Below are 27,198 nucleotides of genomic sequence, written 5' to 3'. Positions count from 1 at the left end.
CTCATCATGTTAACTCTTGATTTTGAATAAAAGTAGAATGAGACATCTGGAAATGAGTTTTACAGAAATAAAACAGTTTATTAATATATCAATCTGTCTTTGCCTTGTTCACAAACAAGTTCATATAATTTAACAATAGATGAGTTTAAAGGCTACTTGAAGACTGGCACTATACTGAGACACAATCAGATGTGGACCTTTCCTCTTTCTCAGGCAACCACTGGAGCAAAGCTGAGCTGAGGTCCCTCAAACACTGTCCCAACCCAGGAGTGCGGACTGGAACCAATCTTGATCTAGGCATCAGTGTACATATATTTATATCTCCATTGCAAAAATATACACATTTGAATCCTGCCAGTGAATTTTGGTCATGCAAAAAAGACTGTACCAACTCAGCACATCATCAACAGGACTTTAAAACCATTACACAATAGATAAATAAAAACTGTACCATCATACAGCATACAGATCAAGCTAATACTGTGCAAATACACGTCTGAGCTGTACAAAAGTATTCCATACATGTTAGTTTCAAATCACAAATTTTCAAAACAACTACTTAAGACAGTTTGAAGATATCACAACATTTGATGAAACAGCAAAAATATACACCTTTCTGGTCCCTGTCCTCTTTGTCTTTTTGTGCATTAATATTTTACATTCTGCAAAAGTGTCTCTGATTTGTCTACAGTACATGTTTGGATGTTGAAAGAAAAAGCAAGAACAATCATGAGATGATGAAACGTTAGAGTTATGAAGTCTATCACGGTAATGAGCTACCTTTTCAAAGTGCAAAGAGAGCAGGTTGAGTATGTGTGAGACCTGATGTCAGTATGTCATTACGGTCTGTACCAGAGGACATCTCACTGAGATAAGAATAAGAGCTCCTACTTTTTAAGGACTTTCTCTTTATTGGTATAAAAGTGCAGGCACTATGAGAAATGTACAACATCTCTGTCTTCAAGTAAAGTCAGTGAAAATGTTTCTCCAACATACAGATGTGTTTGGATCCTGTTTTACCTTTAGGATAAGGTCCTTAGGACCTCATTTAAACCTTTGTGGATGTTGGCAGGCTGGGAGGCAGCGCACTCCGTCAGGTTGGACCCCATCTGGGCGTAAAGGGCTTGGCACAGGTTGGCAGTAGCACCCCTCACGCTGCCACCCCGGCCATGAATGGTGCCGCTGTGGGTAGAGGTACCCAGGAGGTGCCACAGCAAGGGGAGCACCTTCTGCTCCACCATCTGGGGCTTGCGAGGATAGAGCTCTGTGACAAGGTCTGAAATAAAAAAAGACAAACAGGAAGCAGTCAGACTTATGAGCCAACCAAAAACAAAGTCTAGGTGTTTTAAGCTGTTGAAAACTATTACATACCAGCAACCTTCTCGATGAGATCTACCTTTGCTTTGCCATTTAAAAACTGAGCCTTGGTGCAGAATGGCTGAAGAAGAAGCATATTATCTGCAAGGGAAACAAAGAAAATCACAGGTCATATAAGATGACTCCAAACAGACAAAGCTTGTGATTTAAAATCAACCAGGAAAGTGAAAAATAAAACGAGTACCAAGATTTGAAATAAGTGCATTAATGGCTCCAATAGCAGCAGAGTGGATGGCGTTGTTCTTTGAGTTGAGGTGATTGTCTACGATTGCTGGTACCAGTAAGTTGACCACTTGGGACAGGTTGTCTTTTAACAAATGGATGATTTTCTGCAGAGACTCGAGTGCATGTAGGTTGACCTTACTGTTGGACTCCTGCAGTCTGGCCTTGAAGGCATCAAACACCTGAGGGCAGAAAAAAAGGGGATGAAACAGGATGTGGTTGGAGGGAAACAAACATCCATGACAAAGCACATTACCAATAAATACTGATAGGCTTAGGGAGAAAAAGTACTGACGGGAAAAATACTATTGATGACCATGTTGGGGTTGTTCTGGCAGTCAGACGCTAGCTGGTCGATTCCCTTGATCCTCTCTCTGAAGTCCTTTGAACTCAGCAGACCTGAGATCTGCTTGATGTATTCACTCTTGTCTGCAATACTCTGAGTCTGTGATCTGCAGCTGTAATGGCTGTTTGACTCCCTGTAGAAATACAGAGGACAGCAAATAGATGTCTTTGAAAACCTAAGCATGGTATAAAAATACACTTTTCTACATGGGCCATATGCACTGTAACATGGTTTGTTTAAGCAGCTGAGCTGACTTTGTTTCCACCTCACCTGTTATTAGGTGGTTCTCTGGTTAAAGATGAGGCTCTGACTGTACCACTGCCTGGAAGAGAGCGTCTCCCTCTGGCTGATTGTGTGTCTTGAGGCATCTCTCCCAGACCCTAAAAGAAAAAAACCAACAGATATTAACCTCATGGCTAGATGACAGTTTAAACTTTGGTAAACTTAGTAGACCTCGATGTATTGAACGTGTACTGAAAAATACTGCACCTTTGTTTTTAGAGTGAAGACAGTGTCTCGGACAGCCGGCAGGTCTTTGGTTGGAATGTATTTCTCCAGGATCTTGTCAAAGTCAGGATGGGATGACAGTGACAGCAGCATTCGACGCCCAAAGTACCTGTCACACACCAGCACAATTTATCTGTTACATATGTAGCGTATATGCTTATTATATATAAGACTACTTAATTTTTTTTGTACCTATTATAATTCACAGGACAACAAAATGTTATATATTCATCCATCTGATAACCACAAGATAATACACCACTCAGTAGAAGGTGGAACCCAAAAGAAAGCACCACGGGTATAATTTTGTCCTTGAATGATTCTATAATTAACATTTCAGGTTTAAAAAAAAGTGAAAAAAATATGTTTTTTTTTTGTTTCATATTCTATTTGATTTTAAATGACATTTCTGGTATGTACTCAATTCATTAGTTTGCAAGCTTCAGCTCTAATGAATTCTAAAGTATTTAGGTTGTAAAAAAAATTGGAGCATAATTTTGTTGATTGTTTTAAGGACAAAAGTTGTGACCATTTTCTCCAACATAAATCCAAATTATACTGAATTTAGTGTTATTCAACCTTTCTATGCAAGACTACACTCCCTAGAAATGTCCCTCATCATTTATAGCACAGTTTAGCCACAATTTAAAAGAATTATGGCACAAAAATCACATGTTACATGGTTGACAGGACAAACTTGTCTCTACAATATTAAATTTTGTGATGGGTAACATGGTTGACATTTTCTCCATTTTTTGTCCCTTGAGCTGTCATGTGACTTTGGAGCAAACCATTGCTGATTTATAGGGTTTTTTCAATGGATAACACAGCTGATGCAGATTTCTCAGACACAACAAAAGTGAATTATTTTATCCATATAAATTATTAAAATAGTTTTTTTAGTTTTTTATTTCATAAACGGTGGTATGTAAAAGAAATTTGCTGCAAATTAATTTAGCATAAAAATCAAACAAAAGGGAAAGAAAAAAGGAAGAGGAAGAAGGAAAAAACAAACAAAAAGAACAGTTTTAATCATATTCCTTGCCAACAAAACTTCACATTAAGATAAATAGACTTTTTGTGGTTTTTCCTTTTCTTTAATAAAGAAATAACCAATTAACGAAAACAATGAACTACTACAGGACTAAGACTAAAACGGATGAATACAGTAATTAAGTCGATCTATCAAATGCGTATATGTATGTATATGTATGTATATGTATGTATATGTATGTATATGTATAATTCCTCCTCAGTGTTTTTTGTATTGTTTTGTTTTGTTTTTTTTCTGGTTGTTTGTGCTGTTTTCATTACTATTGTTATTTGAGACAATTCAATTTGATAAATGATGAGTTTTGACTCTGATTGAAAAAATAAAGTAATAAAAAAAAAAAGTTTTTAAAGCACAATTGTCATATTTGAATGACTGTTTAAAACAAATAATACTGAAAATAATATTCAAAAACATGTGTTATGTTGTTAATTTTGGAGAGAAAACTTGGCATTTGAGAAATCGGACAGCACAAAAACTGCAAACTCCAACACATGATTTGCATTTTTAGCTGAATAAATAATGGAACCTGTTCACTTTCTGTACTCAACAAAAGTATCACCAAAATGACCCACTGTAATATCGGTCATTGCCTGAAATTAATATTTAGTAAAAATGATAAGTATTTCCCATGGACATGAAATGTTCCTCTAATTATGGAATCACTCCCTTACATTCATAAGTCAAAATTTAAACCAATCACATTAAAGCATTCTCCCAGGGTGAGCAGTTCAACCTGTCTTAACTTTAGTCTATCTACCTGTAAATCTTTTGTATAAAAAAGAAAACATAACTGAACCTCACATACCTGGCCTCCTGTGAGGAGTCTTGTGCAAGTTTGGTGACAGCAGGTAAGATTCTGTCAGTGAGATCTTTACCCCCTGACAGAAGACGGGCAGCACCGACCTTGTCCACCAGATTACTCAGATGCTGGGCCGTGCATTTTCTCACCACTGCATTAAGGTGACTGTAAGTGAAGGGGAAATTATACAGGAGACAAAGTTTATTCTTCATTGTAAGAAAATGTCTGGTGTTTAAAATGAGCAAAAATATCCATAAAGTCAAAAAAGTTAAACATTTGTGTGCAGTAAATTAAATTTGGTAGTATTGCTTATGCCTATGTGGGACGTCACAAGGCATGAAAAGCCAAGACAGGGAGAGCAGCAGCAAAGACTCACAGGAGTACAGAATGGACAATACAAGTCCTGCTGGTAAAATCAGGCAGATCATAAAAAGAAGGAGCTGAAGTGGAGGTGGGTTGTAAAGTGGGTAGCAGAGGACGCTGCAAGAAGTAGGTAGGCAGGCTAAATCAGTTTAAAAAGAACGCCCATTACACTATTTGCTAATTGGATGTAAAGTAATCAGCTGATAGGATAGGGCAGGGGAACTTGATGTCGTGCTTTAAGTAAAACTATGCTTAGTCTTTAAATACCCAAACAGCACTTTGCTGTGTGTGTGTGTGTGTGTGTGTTCAGTGTAGACAATCTGCCTTTACTGACCTGAGTCCACCAGAAAGTAACGCGTTGATACTACGAGTGGGTGTGCAGTGCTGAACCATGCAGTCCAGAGCTGCGTCCACATCCTGCCTGATGAAGGCGTTAGTCTCCCCGGCTTTCTGCAGCAGAACTTTAACCGTCCCCTCCAGCTCCTGGTCCATTGCCTTCTGCAGGTGAGTGTACAGGTCGCCTAGTGTACACACTGCAACCCTGGACACACCTGATCGCAGGTTCTTCACCTGAATAAGAAGGATGTTATTACTGCCTTATTAAAAACAAGATCATGCCAGCATCCAATCAGATTTCAATACATAAATCACAGTGAAGGAGTTTGAGTGCAGAGGGATTAACCCAGTGAAATGAATACAAGTGAAAATGCTGTGGGAGTCTTATTAAACAATTCACACTACCTCTTGAATGAGACACAGACAGATTTCATGAAGCCTGCCATGGAGTGTGTCTGAGTGGTAGTGAGCCAGACTGCGTAGGAACGTCAGACCCTCGATCTTCCTCTCCCTTAAACAAAAGTTGATAAGCAAAATTTAATGAGCTGTCAGACCAAATTAAATGATACAGTTCCTCTTAAATCTAATTTATGTTTTATATTTTAATGAATGATTTTTTAACCTACAGAAATCACAACACATGTTATGATTTATTTCATTGTCAAATATAAACAACATACATCTTTGCAAAGCATTACCCAATAATGCAGTTTTAAGCTTCATTTTATCAGTTCATCTCCATTAATAAAAGGAGCCCTGGTTTTAAGTTATCAATACAGTTCTCCTCCCAAACAGTGAAGCTGTTTCTCACCAGTCTTCAGAGCTCAGCAGGCTGAAGCTCTGTGTCAGAGCCAGGTCTGGCTTGGAAAATGGACACAGCTCCTGAGGCTCGGAGAGATTCTTCTTTTGGCCCACAGCACCAGGAGACAGCTCATCTGAACAGCCCATCAGACACAGCACACAGCACATACACACACAGTTTAGGTCTCATGTTACATCTCTATCAGTGAGAAAACAAGCAGTGTGTGTGTGGGCGCTGGTGCATTAACAGTGGGTTGTCAAAACAAAGCATTGTGGCGCATTAAGCAAAGCAAACATCTTCTTCACCCATGCTCTGATGCTCTGACAGCCTAATTAATGTGCAACATTTTCTATAATCAAACCCCGTGACAGCTCTGCTTCATCCATTTATGATGCAGTGGAATACAGCTAAATTGCAAGCTAGTGTCAGGTCAGCACAGAAAAACCATGGAAACATGGAGCAGATACAGAGATATTTCTGGAGTTTGAACAGCAGACTATCAAACATGACTCTGTGCAGCAGCTACATTAAATCACCAACCTGAGCTGTGGGACAGTGATGGTCTTGTTCTGCTGAGGCTGGGAGCCCTCCTAACACGTGACAGGTTCTTAGGGTTGGGGGGCAGAGTAGGGGGGCTTGGCTGGTGGGGCGGAGTGAAGCACTTGAGGGGACTCTGGGGTCCTACTGGGCTGACCGGACTGGTGGGGCTAATAGGGGACTCATCGGAGAGAAGGTCTGCTTTGGTGGTGGGTAGTGTGCTGCCGTTCAGATGCAGATCTGTATCAGAGAAAATCAACATTGTAAATGATGTAGACATTTTAAATGCTGTTTAGATGATAAACTTTCTTCTTCTTTTTCCTTTTAAGAGGGAATACACATTCAAGTTACATGATCCAGTGATAACTGTTCTGGCTTTTTATCTTGCCTTTAATGTTCAACGCTCTATTCTGCTCTGTGGGTGAGTCACAAAGCATCTGTCTGACTCGATGGCGAATCTTCTCCCGCCTCTGGTCCTCCTGCAAAAGCTGCCCCTCTTGCTGATCCAGACCCTGAAGCCACATTCTGTCCCGGCAAAACCTTGTATTTTTCACCCTCTGTTGGACAATGAAGGCAGAAAAGGCACCAGGTGAGTCTTAAGTGTGCAGAAACTTTGCATGCAGACTTTCTATGATTTACGACTGTGTTTGGTCTTGCTAACCTTCACCTCATCCAGACGAGGGCTGTCATCACCGTCTAAGCGAACATGGCTGTAGATGCCTGCTGGGGGATTGGTGGGGGAGGTGGCCAGAGAATCCACCTGCTCAAGTGTCACAGCAGCTCCTGGGCGGCTGGAGGATACTGCAGTGCCAAACATTCCTAGGAGAATTTAAATGTATTAACTGAAAGGTGGACAAAAAAACCTGCTAAAGTGTAGGATTTTGTAACAGTTGGGCTGTCTATGTTTTAATATTTAGCATGAGGTGTTGGGGAAAGGAAGTAACACTGTGATTTTGGCTATGTTTCTACGGAAATCCTTACAATCTGTTGTAAAAAGCATTCACTAAAATTCACTAAAACCTGCCTGCAGCGGAAAATATTAAACAGTAAAACTATTTATATATCTATCTATATATCTATCTATCTATCTATCTATCTATATATATATATATATATATATATATATATATATATATATATATATACACATATATATATATAAATATATATATATACATATATATATATAAATATATATATAAATATATATATATATATATATATATATATATATATATATATATATATATATATATATATACATATATATATATACATATATATATATATATATATAGATATATAGATATATATATATATAGATAGATAGATAGATAGACAGATAGACCACATAAACTGACCTCTTCCAATGACTCCTTCAGGCATATCTGTGGCAGGTGAGTTCCTGCTGCTGTGGCTCGGAGAACCTTAGTGTAAGAAAAAAATGATAGCAGCTGGGTTTAATAATAAAAACACACAATGTTGTTACTAGAAATAATTATAAAAATATCTCATCTTTGTTTCATCAATGCTGCCTGACCTCTGGAAGCCTTCAGAGCTCTGGCTGATTCATGGACGGCTCCTTTGACCAACGGTGGGGACGGTACAGTTATCTCTTCCTCAGTCTTTTTCGCTCCATTGGAGTAAGTGACCCTCTGCCCAACAACACCCACCTCCGAATGCAATTCATTTCTTTGTGCCAACCCTTGGTGCACAAAAAAATCCACAACAGCATTAAAAACCAAACTTTATGACCAAAAACAGATGAGGCAGAAAGATTTCTCAGGTTTACCTTGAAGGCAGCTGAAGTCAGTGGACACTGAAGACCTCAGTTTTGCTGAAGGCACTCTTGCACTATGAGGTTTCACTCTTGAAGAGGTGGAGTTTCTGGGGCTGTTGATAGATAAGAGGAGTGAGAAGTTATGCCAAAACAGCTTTGCACTGAACTTGAACTTGCACTGGCACAATGTTACCAGTGTTTAGTTTGTCAGTAGATCTGTGTCAACATTTAATCATATAACAGAAATATATGAACAAGTATATGACCCTGCTCAACTCAACCATAAATAGCACCTTTAATACATCTAAGCATACAGGCCAAAGTGCTATTAGAGAACAAATAGACAAAAAATAACAGAAATGGGTCAAAAATTAAAAAATCACAACCAACATAGTTAATTAAGTAAAATGTGCCAGGGTGGAAAACAAAATAAAAATCAACCCTAATTTTAAAAAAGGTCATATAATTTCTTGAAACCAATATATAAATGAATATTTTATAAAATAGTGTGTGTTTGAAAACATGTTTTATGAGGCTGAAGATGCCTTCACTGCTCATCAAATCACACACTTTGGCATATAGCCATCACCACTGTTTTGTAGAAAGTGTTTGATCAAGTATTAATTCCACATGTAGTGCTGGAAGAAAAAATTTAACTTGAAGTGGATCATTTACCTGGTTTTGATCCCATTGAAGCTGGAGTTGGCAGCAGAGCTCAGACTGGACAGACCACTCTCTTCACTGTCTTTCTCAGGAAGCATCAAGGAGGTGTGTGAAGGGGAGTCCAGACCCAGGTCCAGCCTCACAGCTGAGTCAGGGCTATCAGGGTCTTGATCTGAACTGCCAAGGCTCACTTTGGCTCTCTTTTTGGCAGCACTGTTGCGAAGTGAGCGCAGGGAGTTCTGCATCTGCAAAACAAATAGTATAAGATATTATTAATGGCATCAAATATTAACCCTGTTTGTTGCTTCATGTATTTCAGTAAAATTCACTGAACACCAAACACTTAAGTTTGTAGACTCTCACACGCTGAGAGTTCAAGGAGGAGAAAACATAGTGACCTCTTGCATGTCCAGAGGATCATCCTCTTGAGCATCTAGCGCTGTGCTGCTGTTGTCAGGGTCCAGACTGTAGTCCTTGTCGAGCTGCCTCTGAGGGCTGCCTGGAGCGGTGGATATCTGACTGCTTTGTGACTGGACCTGCTCGGCTGTAGGGATGACTGGCGAGATAGAGAGGGTAGCTCTCGGGCTGGTCAGAGCTCGACGAAACGATGAAGTGGAGGAAGAACTCACAAGAGAGGCACGTAGAGGCCAGGGGGAGCATCTGCTTGAGGCTTGATCTCCTAAAGATGTGGGACAAGTGGGAAGACACTGAGAGGCTGCATCATCTTTACCTTCACCCTCATGAGTATGTTTTTAAGGTTAAACACATTACCTTTAGGTGCACTTGCTGTGTCTCTCCAGGGGCTGGTGTCCCGCTGGTGAGGGCTGCTCTCTCTCTTGTTGGGCCATGTGTTGGACATCGAGAGTGAAGAGTCAGCACGGCGGCGGGACAGTGTTGGAGTAAGCATGCCTCCTGGGAGTGTAGCCAGTGGGTAGGAGGGCAGTAGGAAGGAGCCGGATGTGGTGGAGTTTGAGGGGAGGGAAAATGTGCGTTCGACACTTGGGTTCCTTGAGAGTGTGTGTCTTTTGGGAGCTGTTACAAGACAAGGCAGTCACAGGTGATTCACATATAAAGGGCTCAATTTCTTTGTGTCCTTTCAATTTCTTTCTCAATTAAAAAAAAAACAATATGTATGCAGGTTAACAGAGCAGATCATCTTGAATAAAGGAGTCCTTACTAATATCTGGATCAGAAAAGTTGGTTTTAAATATGTCAGGTTCCAAGTTAAGGCTCCCACTTCTTCTCAGGCGTGCCGGGGACGCTCTCCTTCGGGAGGCTTGTGGCTTCTGGAGCTCTGCAGAACCTGGATGTAAAGTATTTGCCTTATAAATGTGATAGTTTTTTTACAAAGCAAAAAAATTACATAGGCATAACAATTTCCCTTTCCAACAAATTAAACAACTTGCAAAATCAAGAGCTGTATTTAACATATATTACTTAGATACTGGAAGAAAATAATAGAGAAAAGACTTTTCTGACATCAGTCACACATGGTTTTTGTTATTGAGTAAAATTAAGTTTGTTTGAAAAATATGGGCAGTAAGATTTTTCTTGATCCTGCGTCTTCCAACCTTTTATTTAATGTTTTAAAATGTTGGAGTCTGACAGATCAAAACCCAAAGTGTAAAAAGGAAAGTTTTAAAATATGACTGACTTCTGTTAAACTTCTGTTATTTCCAACGCCGTTAGCATCCTAAGTATAGATTCAGGGGACCTCTTCAGGAGCCTATGTTATATAATATAGTATCTTAATATTTCAGGCTAAACATGAACATAAGTTTGATGAGTTTTCTGGACTCAATGTTCATAATAAACCACCAAGCTGTAGAAAACACAACTATAGCTGTGTAATCGAGGGTAACAGTCTCACATGGATGGCTGTGAGGCTTCAGTAATCCTTACGTAGCTTTAAAAACATTCTTCTTCCAAGACTTTTCCCAGCATGTGGCACAGAGACACCTCTGACTTGGTAAGTTAATCCAATTTGAATCTACTCTAATTTGAGTCCAGGGGAAGTTGACCAGTATAACCACAACTGTACTGAACACATGATGGAATGAATGTGTCAGAAGTGAGCACAGCAACTTACTGAAACTAGGTACGTAGGTCTCTTGACTCTGCTTCCTGGCCAGAGGAGGGAAATCCTCACAGGCTATCTGAAAGTGGGCAGAGAATTATTTCCTTACATAGAAACAATCGAGGATGGAGTTCAAAGAGCGTATGTAAACAACAGGAGTGTCTGTGTAATTCCATCCGCAAAACTGAACAAAGAGAAGAGGCAGAGACTTGGCCCGCTCAGATGGAGGACACTGGCATTCAGCTACCTCTTGCTACTGTAAACAGACTCAGCAGAATGAACATAACGTCTAACAAGAAGGTTTTAAAGCCATCCTGCAACCTGTGACATGGTGGTGCACAATGTACTAAGTGGGAAAACATTTTTCATCAGTGCATCGATCTACACTCTGTTAGACAGAGGCTGAGGTCAGTCCCTCTGCCTCCAATCTGATCGGCAATCACCGAAGAACACTTGGTGTGAATGCAATCAAAACCAGAGCTGTAAACAAGCCAGGTTTTACAAGCTGACCCTGTGGTATTACCAATTATGTTTCACATCTCCTTCAGTTAGTGTGCTGTGTGCTAATGGGGTTGCTGGGAAACAGACTGTGCTGTAAACAGAGGGCTGCTCAAATGGAGGCATTAGCTGGTCATACTTTTAAGAGAAAAATATGTCATTTGATACCCCTTAAAACATTCAGCACAGTTGATGGCATTATGTAATAGAGCTACGACACACTCATTTTGAGAAACGATCCAGTTTGTGAGTCAATAAAGTAAGATACTGTTTGCACTTAACTTAACATTTGACACGTTACAGCTGTTTTCTATGACTACTACAGAGACAATAGATCATCTCTGTGTCACTGCACTGCAAAAATGAGTCACCTGTTGTATATCTTCCAATAAGGTTGGGATTAATCTTTCTGTTCTTCACTCTATTCTTAATGAAATAGAAGCCAAAGCTCCAAATTTTGAGACAATGTGTTCTGCAGGAATATGTCTAAAAATGCACTGAGTACAAACATGCATTAGCTTAGAGTGACTCAAGAGAATATTGCTGATGTAACATGACATTAAATATCCCTTTCTACTTGTTCCATGCACTATTTTTCATGAGAGATAACACTATACGATAAGGAACTAAAATACCTCCTCCAATCTTCAGTAGTCTTCTTGCAACAAAACCTGTAGGCCTGAGATACAGTGTCTAACCTTGAGGCTTTTTAATTCCACTATTAACTCAGCAAAACTACAGGGAAGCAGATAAAACATGTCCACTAAAATAACCACTCTTTGAACACTCTGTGTAAGGACCCTAATTGCTCACTGATTGGGAGCAAATCAGCACGGCCGCTGCGATGCTCTGCAATTTCAAAGTCGATATGAAAAGCACTCAGAGGCTTCTAGAGCCTCAGTGCAGCCAACACAAGGTTGATTAAGCTCTCAGCACATTCATTTTCAAAGAGTATTTTTAGATTGACTCCACAGAGGCTTCATTAATGTCAATAAGTGACAACTAGAGGAGTAAAATTTCCCTCTACGTACAGAGTAAATATAGCTACAGCTGACAGATCACGCCTGTAGATAGTGTGTGATTTTTAAAGAGCCATTAAGTTGGTACCGGCACTTGCTAACTCTACAGATGGCTTGTTGGTCACTAGAGATGAGTGAGAATATGGCAAGCAGACAGTGATGATGAACTCCACCTGTTCAGCGATCTTCCCGTTTGGAGTACTGCACTGCTGGTCAGTATCTGTGGATGAGAAACTGGACATCTCCCAGGGTAGTTTGTTCTTCCCTTTACCCGCACTCACGATCCTCCTCTGCAGTGGAAGGTCATCAGTGAGGGAACCTAAGCTGCCATAGCTATAAAACCACTCGCTGTCCGGTTCGGTCCGATGGCTCCTAGCACTACTTGCCCGGCCTCCATTCATCACCCAGTCCAGGTCAGCGGCTGAACCATTCTGAAAGGAGGACCTCTGTCCTGGTTTAGGCATCACCAAGCCATACTCCACTGTCCCATCTGAGGAGAGTTTTGGAAGGACACGTCTTGCTCGTCTTGCGTGTACAGCTGCCATTAGACCCTCTGCATCCTCATTCAGTTCAACCATATCCACAGCTTTCATGAGAGGCTGCCTTTTCCCTGTTTCAAGACAATAGTCAAAAACAGCAAACAGCTCAAGGGCAGCATGGCGAACCTTTCTTTTGCTGTCTGCCAAGTAAGGAGCAACCTCAAAACAAAGCTTCGGGATGTTGAAATCTTTTCTCGGATGAGTGAGCAGGGCTGCCATAATGATGTTGAGTACATCTTCCCGGACCCTTGAATTCTTGTGTTTTAGATTGCCAATAACAAGATCCAGTATTTGTTGCGGTGGTACAGTTTTCATCAGCTGTTGGAACACATTCATATATTCACTCCTGGTGACAGTGCGAGTGTCCCCTAGGGCTTTAAGAGCCACTAAGACTATTTGTTTGAAATATTTCTCAACATCTCCATCTAGCTTGTGAATAACCAGGTTTAAAACTTGTAAGGTGCCATAAAATACTTTGAAATTACTGTCATCTAGAAGCCGTGGTAGAAAATTGATTAACTCCTCAATGCTGCCAGGAGGGACTGATTTCATGTCCACTTCTGACAGTATATGTTTGAGCTCTTCCACTCCATTTGTGCGGTTTTGGTAATTCTTCAGGTCCAGTAGCTGCTGGTGTAACTCCTGGGTGATCAATCCAGGTATCATTTTCAGTGATCTTGTGGATGTGGTCAAATTTGAGAAGCCAAATAAACAACCACGATCCTGTGAGGATATTGATATTCCTCCTCTTTACTTCTTGCTTTCATCCTGAGTGGTTGGTGATGGAAAACCACTCATCTGTTTGTCAAGCTGTGAATACAAATCAGGGGAGATTAACACAGGTTGACACACACACACAACTAAATAGATGCAAGTTAGTTCAACGAAACGAATACTAAAAGTACGTTATAACAACCATATAACTCGCCTCTACTTTAAATGAGCTTATTGTTGCTCCACATCATTATCAGCACCATGTAACAGGCTATGAATGGCAGAGCGAATGGAAACAACCACTTGTGGCTGTATGGCACGGCAACGTCAGTTATCAACAGAATAGTTGAGGTAACCTTTAACGGTACAGCTGTAAACTGCAGTCATTACTACCGACACAAAATGAGTTGAACTCCATTTGCATCAATTGTACACTAATGTAAGTTGTAGTAAGAAATGCCTGCAGTGGATTTACATCAGTCCCTACATATTACCGTTAAGCAGCCTAACAAGCATTAGGAAGCTACACGGGACCTTATAGTTCACTAACTACAACACCGTTTGAACGGTGCTAAGCTAACTCGCTACTCCGCTACACGCATTAGTGGTTTGTGTTCGTAGTCTGGGCTAGCAAAGTTAGAAAAACAGCAAGAAAACAGACCTCGCATAGCTCCCGATCGTCCTGGTTGCTCGAAGAGTCAATCTAAACGCTACGTAGTCCACATTTCCATGACATTCTTCAGTAGCTACAGTTCCTTAAATGCAGACATATTCCACAGTTTTCATGCGAATGTCTGTGGTGTTAAATAATTGTGAGCTACAGAGGTATTCACACAGAGAGGAGCCCACACACGCACACACCGAGGCAGCAAAATGGCGAATACATGTCGCAAACTGAGCGCTTCCATGGTGACGCGTTCCAGGCTCCTCCAGGTGGTAACATCACCACAGAGCTGCAGCGCACCCTGACATGAAGTGGAAAGAGGCTACATCTTTTTATGATATACACTGAGCTCAGTCGACACACTCCTTATGTAAATAAATAAATGAATAAATAAAATGAATTATACGACATTTGAATAAACGTCATACTCGCTGTTTTCTTTTTAATGTGTTTGTATTGCTATAACATATAATAAATTGATAAGTTTAAAAAATACATTACAAAGCAAAAATCTAATAAAGAAATACATGGAACCAAATAAAAGCCAAAAAAGTGTTAAAGTCAAAGCAAATGCAAAATAAAGTGTCTAAAGTAAGAAGATAAATGAATGAGCGCAGTCACACAAGTAAAAATTGAGTTGCACATTACTGAAGCACTTGAGGACATTCAATCGTTTATAAATCAAACTATTGCTTATGATATGAACTATTTCATATTAAAAACTAAACAGACGATATTGTAAATCAATGAACATGTTATATGCACCAGAGTCTGTTATGTGTCGCCCCATCTGCAGAAGGGGGAGGAGTTGTAGAGTTTGATTCCCACAGGTAGGAGAAGACCTCCTTTGGTGTTCTGTTGTTCACCTTGGTGGTATAAGTCTACCACTGAAGACGCTCTGACAGGACGTCAGAGTGGCATGCCAGGGGTGAGTGGTGACAGAGCCAGGGGCGTAGCTACAATTAGGCAAACACAGGCAGTTGCCTGGGGCCCCAAGTTTCCCAGGGGCCCCCAAAGCATCTCTTAAAAAACTGATTTATGAAGTTCTCTTCAATTGAAAGCATTTCTTTTTTCTAAATCTTAGTTCATATGCTTCAAAATACATCAAAAGGCTTAATCTTAAATGATCGTTTTGGGTACTCCCCCTCCCTTCTTATTCAACGGGCTATTCCATTTTACAACTTCTGAAAATTTGATTCAGGAAGAAAGTGGTAAAAAACACTTTTTTCCCCCATTTTTTTCTTATTTTCAACCAAGTGGGACATAAAAACAATGTTGCCCTGAGATCTGAGATAAACATGTAAGACTTTTAGGATTTTAAGGACTTTATCTAGCCCAGGAAACAGGATAATTTTCTCAAAATCAAACTTTTTGAGTTGGTGATAAACATTATTGTACAAAATCTCTTTTTTGGATACATAACTCACTGGACAGGCCGTCAAATAAAAATGCATTAACTTTAAAATAATAGTACCAAAAAGTATGGTAACTTTAAACATCACCTCTTTCAGTAGATTTTTTTCCAGTTTTATGTTCTGCTTGATATTTACATTTTTTTTTCTTTACTAAATTATTTTTTTCAATATTGACCTATTCAAATGTTTTTCACCTCATACTTTCATGTTTGTTACTGTTACTCTGTAAATTCCCCACTGTGGGACAAATAAGCTGTCAATTGACCATAAAAGATTTCAAATCCAGGACAAAGTGGACTAAATTATGTATTCACTTTTTTCTAAATCATACTAAAGTACAGAACTTGAGGAAATGCATTTAGTTGCATTAAGTTACCATGTACAAGATTAGCACTGTCTCATGCCTTGATTCTCTGAAAGAGACAGTGGACCCAGGAAGGCCAGTCTAGCTCTGAGGAAGATCAGTTACAAGGACATGGAGGGCCCCATTGACTGGGTTTACCTTGGGCCCCCAAACGACTAAATACGCCCCTGGACAGAGCCGATCTTTCTATGATGATGATTTACAAAAACAACATAAAATATTTAAATAGTTTGATGAGTGAACGTGCACATTTATCATTTTTTTACTACTGCTATTAAAAAAGTGCTCTCATTTGAATCTTCACTATCACAAAAAGAGGAAAAGAGCCCCTGATGTTATGGCCAAAACAACAACCATCATCATTGTTTTTATAATCCTAATTATTCTTCTGCCTGTTGTGTTCAGTAATCATATTGCCACTTCCAGATAATATTGATAATAGAGACAGATCAGGTTTGTGTTGACCTTTTTTAAAAATAGATTTTGGAATTTAGTTTTTATTTGTTCAATAATACTTTGAAATGTATTTAATTAAGTAAAAACAGATTATCTTTGTTTGTCTCTGGCAGACATAATTGTGGCACTTCCTTGTAAACATAGTTTTATTTTAACATCAGCGGAAGTGGGTGTGCTGCTCTGATAGCTCTCTATTAAAGGAGCTCAGCTGTAGCTCCGTAGCTAGGTTGGCAGTAGGTTGTTTTCCCTGATAGCCGCCCGGGGTTCACTCGTCGCCGCCGAACTCCGCCTCTGCAAAATCGGTCATTACGGCGGCACAACAAACGGACTACAGGTTACAGGTTTGTTTTATCTTTTCTTAACGAGAAAGTGATACATTTCAGCTGTCTGTAACGTCACGTTTTGTGTCTGTCAGCCATGTAACTGTATATCAATCAATGATGCAGCTAGCCACAGTAACCGTGTTTATTTTTAGCAGCTAACCTTCGCTGACTGCAGTGCAACGAAACAGAGATTTGGGCCCTGTTTGTTTGCTTTTCCTGAATTTTTCCAGCGATACTATGCTCCTGTTAATATCGATTTCAAGCATAGTCTCTTTTGATGTTTGAACCCGTAAAGTGAGTCTGTTACCCGGATTTCTCAGTGCTGTTTATTAGCGTTGAAGCTACTTTCTGCTGTGGTTAAGCTAAGAGGTAGCTATCGAGTTGTGATCTGGCCATGTCCTCCATTCAGAAATCAAGACTAGGCCACAGTCGACAACCCTTCGTGTAACGTTGTTGACAGTAAGTGTCACATAGATTGCAAACGGAAAGCAGCGGTGTGAAGTTTATTTATATTGTTTGCTTCATAGCTAGTGCCGTCGGATTACTTCTAACAGCGCTAGCAGTGGATTAAGAAAATGATGCTTCTGTAGCTTGCATTAGAGTGTATGCTAACCTGTTTCTTACTATACGACAGCCCTGAATGCATCATCCATGCTGTGATTACATCATGATATGCATGGTTTTGTCTAAGTGTTAATTCCTGTGCGTTTGTAGTCTCACAAACAAGACAGATAGTGGTTCACTCAGTGATAACAATATTTCCACTGATTTATTGTCACATGTGAGTTAGTAAATAATTGCTACTGGTCTTGTAATCATATCAAATAACTAAAACAATCCTATGTTTATGTGTGGATTCCTTCATGCACAGATGGACCAGCAAGACCAGTCCTATATGTTTGCCAGTTTAAAACGGCCTCACTCAGAACAGCTGCTGCAAGGCCTCCAGCTCTTGCGGCAAGATCATGAACTATGTGACATCGTCCTGCGTGTGGGTGATGCCAAGATCCATGCCCACAAAGTAGTGCTGGCTAGCATCAGCCCATACTTTAAGGCCATGTTCACAGGTAACCTGTCAGAAAAGGAGACATCTGAAGTGGAATTCCAGTGCATCGATGAGACTGCATTACAGGTATGATTTTAACCTGCACACATCGAGCCAGGTTGATGTACTGTGGCTGAACTGTAGCTGTTGTTAATGTGACGCTTCTCTCTCCCTTCCAGGCCATTGTTGAGTATGCTTACACTGGGACGGTGTTTATCTCCCAAGAAACAGTGGAATCTCTGTTACCAGCTGCCAACCTACTCCAGGTTAAGCTTGTACTCAAAGAGTGCTGCTCCTTTTTAGAAAGCCAGTTGGATGCTGGAAACTGTATAGGTATCTCCCGCTTTGCAGAGACATATGGCTGTCATGAACTGTGCTTGGCTGCAACTAAGTTCATCTGCGAGAACTTTGAGGAGGTTTGTCAGACAGAGGAGTTTTTCGAACTGACAAGAGCAGAGTTGGATGAAATTGTGTCCAATGACTGCTTAAAGGTGGTCACAGAGGAGACTGTGTTTTATGCTTTGGAGTCATGGATCAAATATGATGTAACTGAGAGACAGCAGCATCTGGCTCAGCTGCTTCACTGTGTCCGCCTTCCACTCCTCAGCGTCAAATTTCTCACCCGCCTATATGAAGCCAACCATCTTATACGAGATGACCACGCATGCAAGCACCTGCTCAACGAGGCCCTCAAATATCATTTTATGCCTGAGCACCGGCTCTCCTATCAGACTGTGTTGTCAGCAAGACCCAGGTGTGCCCCAAAGGTGCTGCTGGCTGTGGGAGGAAAGGCAGGACTGTTTGCTACATTAGAAAGGTAATAACGTATGAGTTGTTTATACCATCTATATGCTTCGAAAGTAAAAATAAACTGACAGTATGTTTTTCTTTTCTTGCAGCATGGAAATGTATTTCCCTCAGACAGACTCTTGGATAGGACTGGCCCCTCTAAGTGTTCCCCGCTATGAATTTGGAGTGGCAGTGCTAGACCACAAAGTGTACGTGGTTGGAGGTATCGCCACTCACATGAGACAAGGCATCAGCTATCGGAGACACGAGAGCACAGTGGAGAGCTGGGACCCTGAAAGCAACACATGGTCTACAGTGGAGCGAATGGCTGAGTGCCGTAGCACATTAGGGGTGGTGGTCCTGGCTGGTGAACTGTACGCCCTCGGAGGCTATGACGGCCAGTATTACCTCCAATCGGTGGAGAAATACGTCCCAAAGTTGAAGGAGTGGCAGCCTGTGGCACCTATGACAAAGTCCCGCAGCTGCTTTGCTACAGCTGTACTGGATGGCATGGTGTACGCTATTGGAGGCTATGGTCCTGCCCATATGAACAGGTAATACCACAGAGAGCGAGCTTAGAAGAATAGAATTTGTAATTAAAGGAGGTTTTTTATAACTATATGTCAGATTATTTACATTAAACATGATGAGGAATCTCAATTTTTTGCAGCTCTGCCTCTAGCTAACCCTTTTTATTTTATTTTCTTTTAAAGTTCCTGCCTAATGTTAAGACAGCAACATAGAGCTTCATATTAAAACTATTCTTTACTCCGACAGATGACATATGATTTGATTAACATGACACTGTGAGCTCTGCACACTTTCTTCTCTGAAATAGAAGTAGTTCTTGTCAGGCTCATTGTAGATCTGGCAAACGAGTGAAGGATGTCAGGTGTTGCTGAGAAAACAGCAGGGCCCTGTTAATGAGTGAAGAGGGGTAAAAACTGAAGTGGTTGCTGAAGTTTTAGCGAGAGGGTGCTTGACTGTGTGCTGCTGGTTAGACTTCTGTTGTTGCTGTGAGTCTCCAGAGAGCCGTGTCTCTGTTGCTCGTTTCCTTGACTGCAGAAACCCCTCAGGAGAATGTGTTTGGATGAAAAATCTTTGGGGACTACTTTTTTCTCTATGCCCAGTGGACTTAATGTTCCTGCATGCTGCAAAATAATCCCAGATTGCTGGTGTTCTAATCATCACCTGGTGGTTCATTTGAGTCTTGTTAAATTTAGAGAACTGCTATTTGCCTGTGACTAGATCTGCTAAACTGAAAAACTCTAAAAGTTGACTTTTAGTCTTCTAATGAAGTTCTTTATTTCAAGTTTGCACTTTAGTAGTATAAGGCACGTCTTTTTCCTGCACCAATGAAGTGATCTGACTTTCAAAATAAAAGTCTGCAGTTGTCCAACATAAACGCAGCTGAATAATGTAACAAGCTTTCATTTGAATTAATGTTTCAAACTCTTGACATATTGTTTTGTTGACCATGTCGCATCTCTTTAACACAGTGTGGAGCGGTACGACCCCAGCAAGGATGCCTGGGAAATGGTAGCCCCCATGGCAGACAAGAGGATTAACTTCGGAGTAGGCGTCATGCTCGGCTTCATATTTGTGGTGGGGGGTCACAACGGGGTGTCTCACCTGTCCAGCATCGAGAGGTATGATCCACATCAGAACCAGTGGACAGCATGTCGGCCCATGAATGAACCACGGACTGGTGAGTTTACGTCATGTTTTAGCTGAAGGCTCTGTCTTTGTTTGTAGAAACATGTGACTAGCCCAGTGTAACCATGACCTTGTTTTTCAGGTGTGGGCTCTGCCATCGTGGACAACTACCTCTATGTGGTAGGGGGTCACTCTGGGTCATCCTACTTGAACACTGTCCAACGCTATGACCCCATCTCAGACAGCTGGTTGGACTCTAGCGGCATGATGTATTGTCGTTGCAACTTTGGTCTGACTGCCCTTTGACCCTTGGCCCAGCCGGCTAGGACCCTGTGACAGAACCTAGATACAAAGACATTTCTTTTGTTTCTCGTCTCCTCCTTTCCCCAACATTCATCCTCTAAATGCAGACGAGTGCTGCACACGGATGTCAACACCGGAGAAGAGAGAGGGAGAGTGCCTGCTGGATGGATGGATGTGCTGGGTTAGCGTGCCAGCTAAACGGGGACCACAGGCATAGTAGCAGAATGAGAAAGGACGATGGAGCTGAGCTGAATAGAAAGGAAGGTGATCAGAATTTTGTCATGGGACCCAAGAAACGACTGCTCTACCGCTGCTGGACCACAATAAGGACTCTGAGCCATTTCCCAGAGGATTGTGGGAGAAATCTTGTCACTTTTGTTTCAAAATAATGTTAGCAGACATTTTGTGTCGTCCGTCATGCTATTAATTAAGTTGAACACTTTTTTTTTTATTTCCTTGCTGCAACTGGAACCACGTGTTCAAGTTTTTGTAGAGCACCACAGTCTGCTGGTGTGTCTGTATGACTATGTGTTTGTTGGCCATGTAGCGTGTGTGTTCGTGTGTATGCTTGAGGGGTACATGCATGTCAGATAGGAACGTTTGTTTTGGTACGTGTCCGTGTGCAGAACTGATGCTCGGGCTCAGCGACGCAGGAGTTCTGCATCCAAATCAGTGCTTCACAAAGAAGAGAAGTTTCAATCTTTCTATTTCCTCCAAAGGGCTGCCTTTTTCTCTCCTGTAAATAGTCTAAATGAAATATATAGATATGAATATATCCTCTAGTGCATTGCCTGTAAATGTTTTTCTGCACTGGGTCACTAGTGTGCGTATGTCTGTATGAATGTGTGTTTGGTTTGACTTCAAGGGTCAATGTAGAGGTGAATTACAACTCCTCCTGAGAGTGTTTGCCACAAGTCTCTGCGTCATCCTCAGAGCAATCAAACACTCTTGCGTTCCATCTTCTGTTACATCTCCTTAAGGTCAGGTAGTGAACCTGCTTCTCTTTGCAAAAGCTGAAATCGACCTTGGCTCTCTTTCACCCTTTGGTCTGTACACAATACCAACTGGTGCTATATTTAGGATTCAGGATTCAGCTGTTTGTCTGTGTTGCCTCATACAACTAGGTCAGCCTCTTTTCAGCCTCTGCCACATTACTACATTAGCTGTTCTATTTATGTGCATTTTAATTAGCCAATTAAGACTCTTTCAATCATGCAATAACACTTGGCACTACGAACAGAGAAATCTGTGATCGGATAACAAAAGTAGGATCAGGTTTATTTTGTCTTTTTTGTGGTCTTTCATGATCCATAATTTAGCTGAGTTAGTGTGCCCCTTTCTTCCACAGTGTCCCTGATGCAGGACACAAGCATGCTTTGTTATTGTCTAAGAGCCTGCTCCCAGTACAGATTCACTGATAGCTCTGATTAAGACCTTGCCTGCCTGCTATTAGGCCTAACACCTGCTCTTTGCACTTGACACCAAACGTGATTGTCATGTGCCCTTGGTCTCCTTTAATCTGTTCACAGCTTCATGTGAAGTGCCAAATCCTGACTATTCTTTTGCATTTTTTCCAACCTCCAATTCTGGACACATATTCCTTCTTGTGCCACAGTCAAAACATTTTTATGCCCTCATTGCTAATGTATTAGCATTCCACCCATGCCGCAATGTGTAGGGATGATAAAGCACTAAGGGCTGTGCTGGACAACTCAGGCCATGTCGCCACTGTCACCTGTTCCACGTCCTGGAAGGAAACACCAGAGTTTTCCCATGAGTGCATCTGACTCCAGACTTGCAGATGGAATATCTCTGTGCAGCCTGAGCTAATGGCTTTTGGACAGGTCAAGCAATGTACAGCAATAGAGGGGGCACTGGACAAGGAGGGCCTGGGTGTGGTGTGTCTCGTTGAATGGCTGTTTATGTTCCAGTCTAGTTTGATGTTTGCACACAAGTGGAAACTTAAACCGAGCTCTGCATTGCACTTACCAAACTATTTGATACATGTTGTAGTTTGTACACGTTTTAGTTTAGGATAATGGCATTTAGATAATGCAATAAGACTTCTGCTTTCTCTGTGGATGAAACTGTTTTGTGTTTTGTCTCCTTAAGAAGCCAAGGCCTCTCATCTTGCTGTAACAGATCTTTACATGTCATGTCTGTTTGTTTACTCTGAAACTTTGAATGGTACCTTTGAGTGGTACTTCACTTCATCCCACTTGTTGTTTTCTTTCTTGTACATTCTTGTTGATTTTCCACAAGTTTCGTTAAATTGTAACAGTCTGAGATGAATAGATTGAAATCAAGGCCAAATTTGAAGTACAGACCTTTAGAATGAAATCAGATACTTTTTGTTTTAGCATTCACAGAAGCTAATGCTTGACCGGACAGGTGCTCTTCCACTTCTCTCTTGCACTCTATCTTTAATGTGTTCTTAAAATGATTAACGTCTCTACAAACAGGAACTTGAATGACATTTGCCTTTTTAATTGGTCTCTGGTGAGAAATTGTTAGTTGCTGATCATCATGTAAAGTACTTTACTTTAGATTTCTGCTTTGTCTTGAAAGGGTCATGCAAAGGTATGTGTTATTTTGTTTTTAGAGAAGTGTGAATGATGTTTTATGTTGTATTTATGACCATAATAATTATTATAATTTGTATTGTTTATGTTCTGTAACCTGAATTCGCTGACTTGTTCTGTGTTCAGTCTATTGTCTGAGACATTGTTAGTCACTGAGCAGCCACAGCACAGATCACGCTGGCGTAATTATGTGCTGCCGCCATCATTCATCCAGCATCAATGTTCCGTACCATGTCATGATTTCTGAGGTGAATACTAACTGCTACTTTAGTGAACTTTGGAGGTACACTGATAAAAATCTGCAAACGTGAATCTGCAAAATGAAGGGATGTTTGGAATTGAGTTTGTATGCATTTTTATTAAGGCCTATCCAGTGTCATGTTTTTGCCACCACTCTCACCAAAGTGCTTGTTCAAAGAAAGCAGATGGATGACTAACACCTGGTCTGCAACGGACTGCCACCCTAATGTTTGTCTGAAAGAGGAATCCTTTGAAACTGATGTCAATGTTAGCCAAATGACCACTCTGCTTCTTTTACATTTCCCATAGTGTGTCTGGAATAAGGTGATGATCTTGAATTTTCTATCCTGTGGATTAATACTGGAAGTACAAGATAACCTTAAGTGTAGAAACTGTAGCTTTTCACATTTGATCATGTTTTGATTAAGGACATTTTACATACATTTAAGTCAGTTTGTGTGGTGCAGTTGTACCCAGTTCAAAATAAATGCCTGCCTTATAAGGTACTGTCTGCTTTCATGTGGCTGGTGTTATAACTCATCTATACAAGTGCAACAAAATAAACCAACACAGGTATAACCCAAAATATTTGTATTTGCATTTTAGAGAAGAGTTCAGCTTAGAAAAATAAAATCAACAAGAATTAAGTTTCATACCTACAGGACTTTCTTTCCACAATTTTTTTTACTGAGGCACTGAGTGAAAACATTACTTGTTGCTCAAAACTATTCAAAAACAGCATTTACATACAACATACATATTTCATGTTTTATAACTGTAGAGTGTACCGAGACAGCATTAAAACACTTTAATGTTATTCACTGAAATAACTGCTAGCTTTGAGCTTTGTGGGAAAATAAGTCGTGTTTAAGCTTCTTGAATCTGAAAACTATATATTTCATACAACCATCAACCTTTAAATCATATCTCAACAAATTAAGAGCTTTCACATAATTTGAATCTTCAGGAAGAAATAGGATTAAAGTGACATAGCCCTCAGCCTGGTTGTTTGTTTCTTATCCTTAAGACTACAGTGTCAAAAGAAAAAGCACCACTTTAAATTCAGGGAAAGGGCTGATGTGCATGAACATCGAATTAAACAGTCTAGTGACAGGAATGGAAAATATTTCAAACAGTCATCTCACTCAAGGCGTCTTATTAGCAAACATCCTCACAGAGTGACCCACTTAGCACCCATTATATTTTCAAAAGCCTTCTCATTTTTGCCAGGTAAATTTTTATCAATGCCATGTACATGTATGTGCATCAACCCAGAACTAGTATAGTCCATTATAGTCTTGGATTCCAAGCATGCCCGAAGACGAAGTAATTCTCCTTTGGCATAGTAAGCTTTCAGCACGCATCCATGTGATATATTATACATCATTCAGCCCTGATTTAAGTAACAGAAAGAAACAGCTGACATGAAAGAGTTCCAATCAGGCAATAACAATGGTAACGTGACAACAGTACATTACTGCTATTCAAGGGTTCATGACAAATATGCACGTAAAGGAATGTTTTATGTCTTGTGCTCAGTGTGCCCAGCTGTGATGAGGACGGGTTCATTTGTCAGACGCTCGGATGTAGACCAGAGAAGACAGCAGAAGGAGCTCTGGTGGTTTGTGTAACAGGATCAGATTGTCACTCCTCATGCCGTCATAGTGCATCCAGCACCCATCGATTTGGAAGGCTGCGGAGTAGTGATGCTCCTCTTTGTTAAAGAGTGTGGCGCCCTCTAGTAGGTACCTGTGGAGGAGGGAGAAATTAAGTTAATCTTCTCACATAACAACCATGTAATAATGGTCATATCACACATAAATATCATGTTTTTGTGCTTTTAATTTAGTATTTTAAGTAAATAAGCAGTTTTCTAGTCTCGGTAATTATTGTCATGAAAGCAAGACAGGAACTAAGATTTAAACTATATTATGATGATCAGTTGGGCACCTGTCTCAGGCTAAAAATCTATTCAGAAGGGACAAAACTTGAAGATGTAGTCCTTTTTGCATGGTGCAAGCCTACAAACAGAGTAGGCTTCATACCTGTGCTGGCAAAGAGCCAGGTAGTAGGGAACATAGGACAGCTCCTCTGATTTCCACTGCTGCATGTTAAGAATGACAAAAGGTGGGGGTCCATGGCAGAAAACTCTTTGTGAAAACTCCCTGAGGCCACCGCACCTGTGGAAAAACAAAAATAAGACAGAGGGAAATAGACTGACCCAAATATGGAAATATTTCACATTCTACCAATGTCTCACCCCAGTTCTGAGCAGAGGAGTAGTTTAGGACAGAAGTATTCATCCACAGCTGACTGAATGGGGTCCTTGTGAGGCAGCTCGTGAGGTGGGCTGGGAAGGTGAAACATCAAATGATGAAAGTTGAAAAATGGAAATCATGAATAGCAAGCAATATTGCCAGTTCTCTCCAAAATATTCCAATTTTATACAGTATTTTATTCCAACAAAAATATTTTATTGTCTATTTATATAAACATTTAAAACAGATGTGAACTTGCTCTTTTACTGCCAAAAGGAGTAGATACTATCCAAGGACTAGTTCTTTGGACCCACTCAATTTCAACTATTGTATGTGTCCAAAGTAGTCAACAAAGAAAGGTTTCATTAAGTTCCCTTTGTAGCATTGGGATATTTTACCTGTTTTGTGCAGCATACCTGATGTTGATTGTGGTCTTGATGAACTCCTGGTAACGGACTGGGCAGCTCCAGTTGGTGCATAGGCTCTCCTGTATGGTGGACATGAGGTTCTCCAGGTTCTCTGTGAAGTTCTGATGCTCATTTCCAAACAGGTCAATTTCCAGTGCTGTCTTACGGATCTCAGAGCGGTACTGTTTTTTGGACATCCTGTCCCAGATCCACAGCATCTTAACCGTAGTGTAGTCACAGGAGTCCATCAGGTAGAGGAAATACTCCACAAACTGCTTGCCCAGGAAAACAGCCAGCTCTCTATGAAAGTTCTGGTTATCCCGCAGAATCACATACAGGATCATAAGGAAACCATCAATGGTGCAGGTGTTCTTTAGGTTGATTTTGACGTACAAAGGCGTACAGGATATGGCCTTTCGTCCTGCTTTAATGGTAAACACGCCACCCCATGGAAGCACTGGCCTCCAGAAGGAGCGGTCCTCCTCATCATTGTTGTTAATAGAGGCACGGATTTCTTCAAACAGTGTCTTGGACCTGAGGAGATATACATGTAAATGAGTCAAACGAGGACGCGAGTTGAGTTAAGTTTGTCGGTCTGATCGCTTTGGATATTTATGGAGAGACGGTTAGCACTACAAGGCTACGCACAAATAGGTTTAAGTTAGCTTTTGACAGCAACACATAATCACCGTGAGTTTTGTCCTAAATTGAATACACATATCAAAAAACATGCATTCTTAAAAATTAGCGGCTGTTTTTTTCCTCTTACCTTTCGAAAAGGAAATTGTTCTCGGTGTTAGTAATCAGCGTTTGGAGCTCTTCGGTGTCGCTCAGAACACAAAATCCACTCTCCATACCTTTCTGTATGCCTTCATGTCTTACTTCAGATTAAAAAGTAAGTGTTTGACGTGCGGAGTTTTCTAGCAGATTCTGGTACATGAGATATCTCCAGTTGGCATCACACGCAGAGCACGTAAACACTACTAGTGTTTTTATTTTGAACGGAAGCGTTTACAGAGTGCTGCCCCCTGCTGGTCCTCGGTGAAACTACCGCCCCCGAAAC

General features: G+C 40.6%; 3 protein-coding genes across 4 annotated transcripts; 1 reads left to right on the top strand and 2 right to left on the bottom strand.

Annotated features, from left to right (window-relative positions):
• Positions 1-79: 79 nt before the first annotated feature.
• togaram1 (TOG array regulator of axonemal microtubules 1) lies at positions 80-14,534 on the bottom strand. Of its 2 annotated transcripts, none has more exons than XM_074691635.1 (23): positions 14,295-14,534; positions 12,554-13,729; positions 10,876-10,942; positions 9,964-10,089; positions 9,558-9,818; positions 9,185-9,465; positions 8,799-9,031; positions 8,136-8,236; positions 7,884-8,048; positions 7,705-7,770; positions 7,005-7,162; positions 6,732-6,900; positions 6,347-6,583; positions 5,816-5,939; positions 5,410-5,515; positions 5,003-5,238; positions 4,312-4,470; positions 2,435-2,561; positions 2,216-2,325; positions 1,895-2,078; positions 1,562-1,781; positions 1,372-1,458; positions 80-1,276 (listed from the first exon to the last, which is right to left on the bottom strand). In XM_074691635.1, the coding sequence occupies exons 2-23, from the start codon at positions 13,583-13,585 to the stop codon at positions 1,023-1,025; spliced, it is 4,503 nt and encodes a 1,500-aa protein (XP_074547736.1). In that variant the 5' UTR covers positions 13,586-13,729; positions 14,295-14,534; the 3' UTR covers positions 80-1,022. The 2 variants fall into 2 exon arrangements, with proteins under 2 accessions (XP_074547736.1, XP_074547737.1); XM_074691636.1 differs by having other exon boundaries at positions 7,011-7,162.
• Positions 14,535-16,715: 2,181 nt separating this feature from the next.
• klhl28 (kelch like family member 28) lies at positions 16,716-24,149 on the top strand. The gene is made up of 6 exons (XM_074691826.1): positions 16,716-16,873; positions 17,727-17,987; positions 18,080-18,717; positions 18,800-19,243; positions 20,189-20,397; positions 20,488-24,149. Exons 2-6 carry the CDS (start codon positions 17,727-17,729, stop codon positions 20,649-20,651), a joined length of 1,716 nt encoding a protein of 571 aa, XP_074547927.1. The 5' UTR covers positions 16,716-16,873; the 3' UTR covers positions 20,652-24,149.
• Positions 24,060-27,178, bottom strand: dorip1 (dopamine receptor interacting protein 1). The gene is made up of 5 exons (XM_074691827.1): positions 26,905-27,178; positions 26,145-26,669; positions 25,731-25,820; positions 25,516-25,650; positions 24,060-25,219 (listed from the first exon to the last, which is right to left on the bottom strand). The coding sequence occupies exons 1-5, from the start codon at positions 26,988-26,990 to the stop codon at positions 25,036-25,038; spliced, it is 1,020 nt and encodes a 339-aa protein (XP_074547928.1). The 5' UTR covers positions 26,991-27,178; the 3' UTR covers positions 24,060-25,035.
• Between the last annotated feature and the right edge of the window lie 20 nt (positions 27,179-27,198).

This window comes from Halichoeres trimaculatus, unplaced genomic scaffold (assembly GCF_033239565.1).
Source record: "Halichoeres trimaculatus isolate MK-OKI-2021-1 unplaced genomic scaffold, fHalTri1.1 fHalTri1_scaffold_17, whole genome shotgun sequence".
NCBI classification, from domain to species: domain Eukaryota; kingdom Metazoa; phylum Chordata; class Actinopteri; order Labriformes; family Labridae; genus Halichoeres; species Halichoeres trimaculatus.
Note: the sequence above shows the minus strand (reverse complement) of the source record. Positions and strands in the feature narration are given on the sequence as shown.

Bases quoted from the DNA above. Each gene is read 5' to 3' on its own strand.
- togaram1 (XM_074691635.1), bottom strand. From the start codon at position 13,585: ATGATACCTGGATTGATCACCCAGGAGTTACACCAGCAGCTACTGGAC. The intron at 6,901-7,004 runs GTTAGCAAGACC...ATTGTCCAACAG, and splicing joins CTCGTCTGGATGAGGTGAAG to AGGGTGAAAAATACAAGGTT. The intron at 1,782-1,894 runs GTCAGTACTTTT...TTCTGCCCTCAG, and splicing joins TCATCAATAGTATTTTTCCC to GTGTTTGATGCCTTCAAGGC.
- klhl28 (XM_074691826.1), top strand. From the start codon at position 17,727: ATGGACCAGCAAGACCAGTCCTATATGTTTGCCAGTTTAAAACGGCCT. The intron at 17,988-18,079 runs GTATGATTTTAA...TCTCCCTTCCAG, and splicing joins TCGATGAGACTGCATTACAG to GCCATTGTTGAGTATGCTTA. The intron at 18,718-18,799 runs GTAATAACGTAT...CTTTTCTTGCAG, and splicing joins CTGTTTGCTACATTAGAAAG to CATGGAAATGTATTTCCCTC.
- dorip1 (XM_074691827.1), bottom strand. From the start codon at position 26,990: ATGGAGAGTGGATTTTGTGTTCTGAGCGACACCGAAGAGCTCCAAACG. The intron at 26,670-26,904 runs GTAAGAGGAAAA...ATATCTCCTCAG, and splicing joins AACAATTTCCTTTTCGAAAG to GTCCAAGACACTGTTTGAAG. The intron at 25,651-25,730 runs GTGAGACATTGG...GTTTTTCCACAG, and splicing joins CTCCTCTGCTCAGAACTGGG to GTGCGGTGGCCTCAGGGAGT.